The sequence below is a fragment of the Ursus arctos genome, unplaced genomic scaffold (assembly GCF_023065955.2).
Source record: "Ursus arctos isolate Adak ecotype North America unplaced genomic scaffold, UrsArc2.0 scaffold_26, whole genome shotgun sequence".
In the NCBI taxonomy this organism is placed as follows: Eukaryota; Metazoa; Chordata; class Mammalia; order Carnivora; family Ursidae; genus Ursus; species Ursus arctos.
The window spans coordinates 44,263,453-44,276,002 of record NW_026622941.1 but is presented as its reverse complement, the minus strand read 5'-3'; the positions used below and the strand labels follow the sequence as shown (position 1 = coordinate 44,276,002).

At 38.8% G+C, this 12,550-nt stretch overlaps 1 protein-coding gene across 1 annotated transcript; it reads left to right on the top strand.

Moving 5' to 3' along the window:
- The first annotated feature begins 5,528 nt into the window (after positions 1-5,528).
- LOC125282291 (olfactory receptor 6C6-like) lies at positions 5,529-6,473 on the top strand. Its single transcript, XM_048216715.1, has one exon. It carries the CDS (start codon positions 5,529-5,531, stop codon positions 6,471-6,473), a length of 945 nt encoding a protein of 314 aa, XP_048072672.1.
- The last annotated feature ends 6,077 nt before the right edge of the window (positions 6,474-12,550 follow it).

Genomic DNA, 12,550 nt, shown 5'->3' with positions numbered 1-12,550 from the left:
CATTATTTTAGGGAACCATTATCAGTCTACCACTTTCAGCTACATTATCATCACTATCTCCTCACGAGCAGATTTATTATTCTCATTATTTGATTATTCTGGTTACTTATGTTTATGAGTATGCTGGGAGGGAGTTGATTAGTTTGGTGACCAGGACCACAGACAGAAGTGAAGTCCAAATTTCTTATGATCATTTTCTTCGGAGGTTAATTATTTAAAAATAATATATCCTGATTCACGGTATTAACTTTGTTTTATGTAATTCTCCAAGTTTGATTCTTTAGTTTTATATTCCATAGCTTGATAATTAAATTGACAAATTATAGTATGTATTGACTACTACTAAGTGCTATGCACAGTACAAATATTATCTCATCAAAGTTAAAACAACTCCGTAAGAGAAAAATGCTCTTACCATTTCCTTTTAGTCAAGTAGGAAAAAAATGGTGGAATGATCAATTAACTTCCCTGCTACAGTAGAGCTAGTAGTTTGGAGCTGGGATTGAAAATGAAGATTTTCAAATTGCCTATTCATCATGGCTGTCATATTGTTTCATATTTTCTTGAAAACTAATAGTTATTTAGTGGCATTTATTTATTATCGTTTTGCAAATTCTAAGTAGATTATGTGAAATTAGACAAATGTATGACTGTGAGAAAACAGGGAGGTTGTTTTCACATGATTAGAGAAATTCCTTTTCAGGGGTACCTGTAGCCCAATGAATCAGATGTAAAATAAGACAAAAACAAACAAACAAACAAAACAACAACAAAAAATAAGCTTCACCAAACCAAATTAGTATGTTAAGGATATAGTTTATTTCCTTTTAATAAAAGAAATCAATATTAGAGTTTATCTGCAAAACTAGAAGACTTTCGTTACAATATATCATGTTCAAAATCATTAGAGAATGGTTATTTAATACCTGATACCCGGTACACTGATATATGTTGAAAAAAAGGGAGTGTATTGACGTTAGAGATGAATCTGTTCCAGTCAAGTATATTATGTACTTGGAGTTTACAAGCTTGTCATAAAAACGAGTTGGTCATTGAGGGAATTTTCAGAAGACGGTAAAGTGGGAAGCACTCAGAATCTGTCTCCCCACCTAGACAACATTTTCACTGGCAGTATCTGTCTGATGGAATCAAATTAGTCTTGTGAAGGCTTAATACTTCCAGAGGAAGACTGACATGATAAATTAGTGTTAATTTTGGTAATTTTAGGTCTTAGACAGTAGCAGCAACCCATCCCATGAACCCCAAGTGAGGAACTGAATATTTAATTTTTAATTTAATATTTATTACGTTAAGTTTAAATGTACACATCCACATGTGGCATATCGGACAGCACACATCTAAGTAATCTTATTAGTAGTCCAATAAAAAAAGAGGTAAGTCACATCCAAATATATTTGCTAGATTACTGAGATAGAATTCACTACAAAAAAGGACACCTTTTCGGGGGCGTATAGTTTGATGAACTCTGACAAACATATATAGTCAGGCAAACACCACTACAACTGGGATATAAAATATTTCCATTAATTTAAGTGTTTTCTCGTGCCACTTTTGTAGTCAATATTGTCCTCTCACCATTAGCTCCTGAAACCATTGGTCAGATTTCTACCCTTACAGTTCAGTGTTTTTCAGAATTACAGAAATAGAATCAGCATATGTAGATATTGTAACTGGCTTCTTTCACTTAGCATAATATCTTAGAGATTCAGTTGTGTTTTATTTATTTATTTTTTGCCCTATTTATTGCATTGCATATATATGCTACAATTTGTTACACTATTTACCAGGTAATGGAAATTAGATCAGCTCCAGGTTTGGGCATTAACATAAAATGTATTGAATAGCTAAATTTCAGTTCCCTTGAAGGATCGAAATAATTTCATCAAACATCCAACCTAGGTCTCAACCTTTTAATATGATAAAATATTATGCTTAATTGTTACTGGTAAATAAATGCACTACCAGGTGCCAGAGTGTAAAAGGGTTTACGGTAAAGTCTAAAACTGCTTCTGTTGCTAATGGGAAGCAAGGCAGTGTCTTGGGCTTGTATAAACCAGCTTGGGATTTCTCGGTGTTGCCCCACGATGGTGAACTGCTAACAATCCTGTTAAATATTTCATCCATTATTCTAAATCGTTTATGATACTCCTCTGGGATACATTCACTTCAGCTTTTGTTTAAAGTAGATTATAATGGTGTCTTTTACTGCCAGTCATTAGTACTTTTGGAAGTCTGATCCCCAAAGAAAAGTTTTTTTCCCCTTTGTTTTGTTTCAATAGAATCCTTAAGTCTCTAGAAAAGGGAAAATGTTAAAACTGCAGCATTTCATAAATGGATAGAGAGCAATATGAAATCTCTCTTGGAACTGTTGCTTGACTTTCATCAGATGATGCCCTGAGTTTTTTCAGTCGCCTCACCTTATTTTATTTTAAAGTATAACTACCTATTTTGAGGTTTTGAAGGACAGCAACTGTAACAGCAAACTTTCACAAAATGCAACTTATCTGGAAGAGAAGATGGATATCCATTAAAACTATTAATACTTGAGTTCCGAACGTCAAAGTGAGTATGAATTTGAGGGTTGTGGAAAGTCTTTGCAGAAACACTGTATGTACGGGGTCCCTCCAACAAAAATCATTGATAAGAGATATCCAGGTTAGATAATAAAATATGATAAGAGAGTAAAATCAATATTAATTATGTTAACGTACATCTCTGTCGTGTACACATAAGGGGACACTAGATACAGTAGATCCAGGACGGTGAGACAACTATAATTTTAACTTGACTTCAAAATCTGAACTTCAGTCAAATGCACAAGTGTAATTCAGGGAGCTGAATTTTACTACTAAATTTTCGGTTTACGATTTTTTTAAATGATACAGTCATTTAACGGTTGTGTTATAACAGATGTTACAATCTATTTTATTCATATATAGTTGCATCTTTCCTTTTCTCTGATTCTCTTTATGAATTAAGTACTACCCTGCGTAATGCGATGTGGAAAAAATACTGAGCAACTCTTCTCTACAATTTGAAATAGCACAGTTCTAGAACAGTCTGTTGGACCCACATGCTATCAGAGCTTGTATGACTGACTCCTGGAGCATACCTTGTCAAATCAGAAGTAGAACAAAGATGGGAATTATAACAAGGACATAAACATAGTTTTACAATAAACGGTTGTGACCACTTAGTCGCTGAAGACTGCAAGTCTCCAATTGCCATGGAAAATATTAAAGCTCTTCCTTAAAATCTGTTTCAGAAAATGACATTAAGCATGGAACATCTTAGTTTTATTTTTCCCCAAAAAAAATTAATAAACATAGAGCAATTATTTAGAAGACAAATGCAAAAGAATAAAAATAACAAACAGTGCTTTAGCTAACCATTTCCTTTAAAGTCTGCAAGTTATTCATACAATGAAATAGACCAGCATGTTTCACATAAAAGGGAAAAATATAACATAGAAATAAGTTGGATTCTTATGCTTAGAAAGGACCGGTAGTAATAGAACATTGGGGAGGAAAAGTTTTACTGTACTACTGAAGATTCTTTTGGCTGGTTTAAGAATTAAGTTAACATAAGACAGATTACGAGAAAATCAAATTAATTGCATATGTACAGCGGGACACCATAAGAATATGAGAATTATGGGCAATCAGGCAATCAAGGCTTAAATGCCATTCTGAGCAAAGAAGAAGGATGTGGGGGTCTGGGACTTTGAAGAACAGGACAACAATTCAAAGGAAAATGAAAGAGAGTAAACCTTTGAGAAGCAAAGGTTTGCTGGGCCACCCAGAAACAATGGGACTTACAGAAGAATTTTAAGAAGCAGACTTTGCGAAGTTCCTCCCTTTCTATCAAACCTACTTCATATTAAACTGTAGTTGTCGTCCACAGTGATAGCTGCTTTTTGCATCAGGTCCTTTATCTAAATTCTTTTAGACATTTGAGGAGGAGACGAAAAAGAAGAACATTCTGAGTCTTCCATTTCTCAAAAATAATCAGCCAAAATTCATCCTCATGCCAAAGAGACACATTTTGGGGTGGCAGATTTTACTTCCCTATAATAATTTCTGTAGTATTCAATAATTTTACAAAGAATATTGGGAAAGTTAAAAAAAAAAGTGACCCAAATTACATAGACACATGTAGGAATACACCTCAAAAAGGTGAATTGAAAAGAAATACAGAATATTTTTTCTTAAAATATGTTTTTTTTCATGTTTGCTTTGTTGTATTTGTTATATATACTGAAAAACAGATGTCCTTCTGCATATAGCAAAGCTGGTCAAAAAAATTGATAATAATATTTGTGTACACTGAGTTCAGAAAAAAATTGCACTTTATCGGACAAATTGGAATCACCCTGCTTTAGTCATTGACTATCACAGGAATTGTAATATAAACATAAATCCTGGCTTTGAAAATCCCCCTGATGCACATTCTGAAACACAGAATAACTTAGGATATTTGCACAGGTAGAATAAAAATGATAGAAAGAATACATTTAAAATAACACATATTCCTTCAATTAAAACTTATTTATTTATTTTAGAGAGAGAGTGAGAATGGGGGAAGGGGCAGAGGGAGAGGGAGATTATCTCAAGCAGACTTCCTGCTGAGCACAGAGCCTGACCCAGGGTTTGATGTCATCATGATCCTGAGATCATGACCTGAGCCAAACTCAAGAGTCTGATGCTTAGGGGCGCCTGGGTGGCGCAGTCGTTAAGCGTCTGCCTTCGGCTCAGGGCGTGATCCTGGTGCTCTGGGATCGAGCCCCACATCAGGCTCCTCCACTAGGAGCCTGCTTCTTCCTCTCCCACTCCCCCTGCTTGTGTTCCCTCTCTCACTGGCTGTCTCTATCTCTGTCGAATAAATAAATAAAATCTTTAAAAAAAAAAAAGTCTGATGCTTAACCAACTGAGCCACCCAGGTGCCCCTAAGGTGACTCACATTCTTTTATTTAGATTATGCATGCAGAGTTGGGTCCACTCGGGAGGAATGGGTAAAAATGCTTATTAACCAAAGAAAATATTCAAGTTCTAGAGAAAACATTGTGAGAAATACTATAAAAAAGAGAACTAACGATTGGTAAAGAATTTAGAGTTGTCTTTAGCATGTAATTATGTGTACAAACTTTCAGACTGGAGAAATCATTTGCAAACGGATAAATTAGAGAATATACACCTTTTTCTGCTTTAGGTAAATATGTAAGTATTTCAGTTAATATACATATTTAGTTAAAATATGTGTTTAGTTAGTATATATGTTCATTTAGCTTATATATTTATATAATTAATTATATAAACTTTATATATCTTTAAGTTAATTTATGTACACTTAGTCTTATTTATATATGTTTAAGTTTTACATATACTTATATTCATAGGTTAATTTTATGTAGGTTAATTTCTATCATTTACATTATATTATAGTCATACATATGTTTAATTTTTGTTCTTCTTTTCTTAAGTGTATTTGATAAAGCTCATAAAAGAGAAATGAAAAACCAATCAGTGGAAATAGAGTTCATTTTGCTAGGACTGACAGATGACCCACAATTGCAAATTGTGATTTTCGTGTTTCTCTTTCTTAATTACACGTTGAGCCTCATGGGGAACTTAATCATTATCCTCCTCACTCTGCTGGATCCTCGCCTCAAGACACCAATGTATTTCTTTCTCTGTAATTTCTCCTTTTTAGAAATCATATTCACAACAGTATGTATTCCCAGATACTTGAAAACCATCGTGACTAGAGAAAAAACCATCTCATATAATAATTGTGCAGCTCAATTATTTTTTATTCTTTTACTGGGAGTTACAGAGTTTTACCTTCTGGCTGCCATGTTCTATGACCGCTATGCTGCCATCTGTAAACCCCTGCATTACCCAATTATCATGACCAGCAGAGTGTGCTATCAGCTTGTACTTTCCTCTTGGCTAACGGGATTCCTGATCATCTTTCCTCCATTGCTCATGGGACTCCAGCTGGATTTCTGTGCTTCCAGAATAATTGATCACTTTATGTGTGAATCATCTCCTATCCTGCAGCTATCCTGCACAGACACACATGTCCTAGAATTGATGTCTTTTATCCTTGCTGTGGTGACACTTGCAGTCACATTGGTGTTAGTGATTCTCTCCTACACTTGCATCGTGAAGACCATTATGAAATTCCCTTCTGCACAGCAAAGGACCAAAGCTTTTTCCACCTGTTCTTCCCATATGATTGTTGTCTCCATGACTTATGGGAGCTGCATCTTTGTATATATTAAACCATCTGCCAAGGAAAGGGTGAGTGCATCCAAAGGCGTAGCTTTGCTGTATACCTCAGTTGCCCCTTTACTAAATCCCTTCATTTATACGCTAAGGAACCAACAGGTGAAAGAAGTCTTTTGGGATATGCTACAAAAGATATTGTGTTTTTCAAAAAAACAATTGTAATAAATACTACAAATCACAAACTTGCAGTAAAAAAAATGTTTCATTCATTTCTTCTGATCATGTTTTTCTATGTCATTACTTACGTCATATAGGACAGTCTCTAGAAGAATCTTGCTGTTCAGTCCCACCCTTAGTTTTTATTCCTCCAAATGAAAACACCCTGCTACAATAACTTACTCTCTCAAGTCTGTACTGCAAGCCTTAAATAACATTTCTTTATTATATATTAACTTCTAGAAACCATAACTTTAAATAAAACACGCCTTTTATAAGTATAATTTGCTCTACGAAATTTGTTAATTAATTGAACATACATAGTGTATCTTTCTTATTGCAGACATTTCAAGGGGCTCAATCCTTAACTTTAAGAAGATTGCATTGGTTTAAGGTGACTGACATATAACTCCAGTATTGATATATAGTGTATAATTAGTGTTGTAATGAAGGGATATTAAAATATCATGGGGCATATTCTGTAGCTTCTAAGTAATTCTGGAGATGTGAGATGACTTTTAGGGGATAGTGATAATTATATTGAAGCTAAAGTATATATCAGGAAAGAAGACTATGGTCTCAATATATGCTAATAACAGAGAGGTATTAGATAACCACATGCATTTGGAGATTTAGGATATCTCATGCTTAAAACAGGATTTTTGAGATACTCAGCCTGGGTTCAGTAAAGGTTTCCTTACAAATGCAACGTGGAATACTGCATAGAATACATGAAATTTTTGCACCTCAGAATTTCCGTATATAAAGGAGGAGTAGGAGGGAGTTAAGATAGCGGAGGAGTAGGGGACCCCTTTTTCAGCCGGTCCCCTGAGTCGAGCTGGATAGGTAACAGACCAGCCTAAATAACCACGGAATCAGCCTGAGACGCAGGAAAATACATCTGGATCTCTACAAATGAACATCTCAGGCGCTGAGTATTGAGGTACCAAGAGGGGAGCTGTAAACCGTGCACAGATATCGGAAGATAAACGGAAGGGGGAGGGAGCCGCCGCGTTTGGGCGCCAGGAAGCGGCAGCCACCTGCACGGGGGAGCGGGCGGACTCACGGAGGGCACCCGCGAGAGAGCGGACTGAGACCGGTGAGCCGTGAACGCGCGCCACCAGGCATCTCCGGAACACCGGAATCCCGGAATCCCGGTGTGCTCACGGGATCCAGACTGAGACCGGGAACTCCCGGAGCGCGCGCGGGGCGGCTGGCGGCTGGCGGGCCACCTGCACGGGGGAGCGGCCGGACTCGCGGTCGGCACCCGCGAAACAGCAGAATGAGACCCTGAACCGGGTGCGTGCGCCACCAGGCTTCTCCCGAAACTCCGGAATCGAGGTGTGCTCACCGGGCATAGACTGAGACCGGGAGACCCGGGAGCGTGCGGGTCGGCCGGTGGCTGGCGGCATTAGAAACACAAAGGACAGAGACGCGCCGGCCCTGGAAGTGAGGGCAGGGACGCCGGGTTGGTGCGCACATCCCGGGATGCTGCAGGGTTGAGCAGCACCAACAGTAACAGAGTTAAAGTGGCCAGAACATCAGTAGAGAACGGGCCGCAATCCCTCTGTTCTGTGACAATGCAGCCTCTGCTGCTCTGACCCTCAGAAGAGGCATAGCCGGCCGCCAGGGAAAGCCGCCAGAGAACAAAAGCCTGGAAATACCGGCTCAGAGAGTGCCCATCCCCATCCTCCCTCGCAGGGGACACGGAGACTCTAACCAAACAGGGTTGCCTGAGTATGGGCGCGGCAGGCCCCTCCCCCAGAACACAGAAGGCAGGCTGAAAGATCAAGAAGCCCACAACCCGAGGCGCCTGGGTGGCGCAGTCATTGAGCACCTGTCTCCGGCTTAGGGCGTGATCCCAGCGTTCCGGAAAGGAGTCCCTCATCGGGCTCCTCCGCTGGGAGCCTGCTTCTTCCTCTCTCACTCCCCTGCTTCTGTTCTGTTCTTGCTGACTGTCTGTCTCCCTCTCTCAGATAAGTAAATAAATAAAATCTTTAAAGAAGAAGCCCACATCTCTAAGATCCCTATAAAACAAGGGGCACGGCCTGGGACCCAGTCAATAATTTGGGCTCTGGACAACCCCGCAACCTCTCCTCATCAGAATGACAAGAAGGAGAAGCCCCCCCCCCACCAGCAAAGAAAAGACAGTGAGTCTGTGGCCTCTGCCACAGAAGTAACGGATATGGATGTAACCAAATTATCAGAAATGGAATTCAGAGTAACAATGGTCAAGATGATGAGTAGACTTGAAAAAAGTATTAAGGAAAATGTTACTGAGAATATAGAATCCCTAAGGGCGGAAATGAGAGCGAATTTGATAGAAATTAAAAATTCTATGAGCCAAATGCAGGCAAAACTAGAGGCTCTGACGGCCAGGGTCACAGAAGCAGAGGAAAGGGTTAGTGAATTGGAGGATGGGTTAATAGAGGAAAAAATGAAAATAGAAGATGGTCTTAAAAAAATCCACGCCCACGAATGTTGGCTACGGGAGATTACTGACTCAACGAAACGATCCAATGTTAGAATCATCGGCATCCCCGAGGGGGTGGAGAAAAACAGAGGTCTAGAAGAGATATTTGAACAAATTGTAGCTGAAAACTTCCCTAATCTAGCAAGGGAAACAAAAATTCGTGTCCAAGAGGCAGAGAGGACCCCTCCCAAGCTCAACCACGACAAACCTACGCCACGTCACGTCATAGTGCATTTCGCAAATATTAGTCCAAGGATACAGTATTGAAAGCGGCCAGGGCAAAGAAATTTCTCACATACCAAGGCAAAGGCATCAGAATTACGTCAGACCTGTCTACACAGACCTGGAATGAGAGAAAGGGTTGGGGGAGCATTTTTAAAGCTCTTTCAGAGAAAAACATGCAGCCAAGGATCCTTTATCCAGCAAGGCTGTCATTCAGAATTGATGGAGAAATAAAGACATTTCAGAATCGACAGTCACTAGCCAATTTCGTAACCACGAAACCAGCCCTACAGGAAGTATTACGGGGGATTCTATAAAAGTAAAAAGGCCCCAAGAGTGATACAGAACAGAAAGTCACAGCCAAGACAAACAAAGACTTTACTGACAACATGGCAGAATTAAAAGCATATCTCTCAGTACTCAGCCTGAACATTAATGGTTTAAATTCTTGCTTTAACGCCACAGGGTTGCAGATTGGATAAAAAGAAATGACCCATCCATTTGCTGTCTACAAGAGACTCATTTCGAACCCAAAGATGCATTCAGACTGAGAGTAAGGGGATGGAGTACCATCTTTCACGCAAATGGACCTCAAAAGAAAGCTGGGGTAGCAATTCTCATATCAGATAAATTGGATTTTAAACTACAGACTATAGTTAGAGACGCAGAAGGGCACTATATTATTCTTAAAGGAAGTATTCAACAAGTGGATATGACAATTATAAATATATATGCCCCCAACAGGGGAGCAGCAAGATACACAAGCCCACTCTTAACCAGAATAAAGAGACATATAAATAAAAATACATTAATAGCAGGGGACCTCAACACTCCACTCTCAGAAATAGACAGAACACCCTGGCAAAAACTAAGCAAAGAATCAAAGGCTTTGAATGCCATACTCGACGAGTTGGACCTCTTAGATATATATAGAACACTACACCCCAGAACCAAAGAATACTCATTCTATTCTAATGCCCATGGAACATTCTCAAGAATAGACCATGTTCTGGGACACAAAACAGGTCTCAGCCAATACCAAAAGATTGAAATTATCCCCTGCATATTCTCAGACCACAATGCTCTGAAATTGGAACTCAACCACAAGGAAAAATTTGGAAGAAACTCAAACACTTGGAGACTAAGAACCATCCTGCTCAGGAATGACTCGATAAACCAGGAAATCAAAAATCAAATTAAACAATTTATGGAGACCAATGATAATGAAAATACAACAGTCCAAAACCTATGGGATACTGCAAAGGCAGTCCTAAGGGGGAAATACATAGCCATCCAAGCCTCACTCAAAAGAATAGAAAAATCTAAAATGCAGTTTTTATATTCTCACCTCAAGAAGCTGGAACAGCAACAGAGGGACAGGCCTAATCCACGCACGAGGAAGCAGTTGACCAAAATTAGAGCTGAAATCAATCAAGCAGAAACCAGAAGTACAGTAGAGCAGATCAACAGGACTAGAAGCTGGTTCTTGGAGAGAATCAATAAAGTTGACAGACCACTGGAAAGACTTATCCAAAAGAAAAGAGAAAGGACCCAGATTATTAAAATTATGAATGAAAAAGGAGAGGTCACGACGAACACCATTGAAATTGGAAGGATTATTAGAAATTTTTATCAACAGCTATATGCCAATAAACTAAGCAATCTGGAAGAGATGGAATCCTTCCTGGAAACCTATAAACTACCAAGATTGAAAAAGGAAGAAATTGATTTCTTAAACAGGCCAATTAATTATGAAGAAATTGAGTCAGTGATAAACAACCTTCCAAATAACAAAACTCCAGGCCCGGACGGTTTTCCTGGGGAATTCTACCAAACATTCAAAGAAGAAATAATACCTATTCTCCTAAAGCTATTTCAAAAAATAGAAACAGAAGGAAAGCTACCAAACTCATTCTATGAGGCCAATATTACCTTGATCCCCAAACCAGGCAAAGACCCCCTCAAAAAGGAGAATTACAGACCGATTTCCCTAATGAATATGGACGCCAAAATCCTCAACAAGATACTTGCTAATAGAATCCAACAGTGCATTAAAAGGATTATCCACCACGATCAAGTGGGATTCATACCTGGGATGCAAGCGTGGTTCAATATTCGCAAATCAATCAGCATGATACATCATATCAACAAGAAAAGACTCAGGAACCATATGATCCTCTCAATCGATGCCGAAAAAGCATTTGACAAAATACAGCATCCTTTCCTGATTAAAACCCTTCAGAGTGTAGGAATAGAAGGTACATTTCTCAATCTCATAAAAGCCATCTATGAAAAGCCTACTGCAAACATTATTCTCAATGGGGAAAAGCTGGAAGCCTTTCCCTTAAGATCAGGAACACGACAAGGATGCCCACTCTCGCCACTATTATTCAACATAGTACTAGAAGTCCTTGCAACAGCAGAAAACAAAAAGGGATCAAAGGTATTCAAATAGGCAAAGAAGAAGTCAAACTGTCTCTCTTCGCAGATGACATGATACTCTATATGGAAAACCCAAAAGAAGCCACTCCCAAACTATTAGAAGTTATAGAGCAATTCAGTAACGTGGCGGGATACAAAATCAATGCTCAGAAATCAGTTGCATTTCTGTACACGAATAACGAGAACGAAGAAAGAGAAATTAGGGAATCCATCCCATTTACAATAGCACCAAAAACCATACGTTACCTTGGAATTAACTTAACCAGAGACGTAAAGGACCTTTATTCTAGAAACTATAAATCACTCTTAAAAGACATTGAGGAAGACATAAAAAGATGGAAAGATATTCCATGCTCATGGATCAGAAGAATTAACATAGTTAAAATGTCCATGCTACCCAGAGCAATCTACACTTTCAATGCTATCCCGATCAAAATACTGATGACATTTTTCAAAGAACTGGAACAAATAGTCCTTAAATTTGTATGGAACCAGAAAAGACCCCGAATCTCCAAGGAACTGTTGAAAAGGAAAAACAAAGCTGGGGGCATCACAATGCCGGATTTCGAGCTGTACTACAAAGCTGTGATCACAAAGACAGCATGGTACTGGCACAAAAACAGACACATAGACCAATGGAACAGAATAGAGAGCCCAGAAATGGACCCTCGGCTCTTTGGGCAGCTAATATTTGATAAAGCAGGAAAAAACATCCGGTGGGAAAAAGACAGTCTCTTCAATAAATGGTGCTGGGAAAATTGGACAGCTACATGCAAAAGAATAAAACTTGACCACTATCTCACACCATACACAAAAATAAACTCCAAATGGATGAAAGACCTCGATGTGAGACAGGAATCCATCAAAATTCTAGAGGAGAACATAGGCAGCAACCTCTACGACATCGGCCAAAGCAACCTTTTTCATGATACATCCCCAAAGGCAA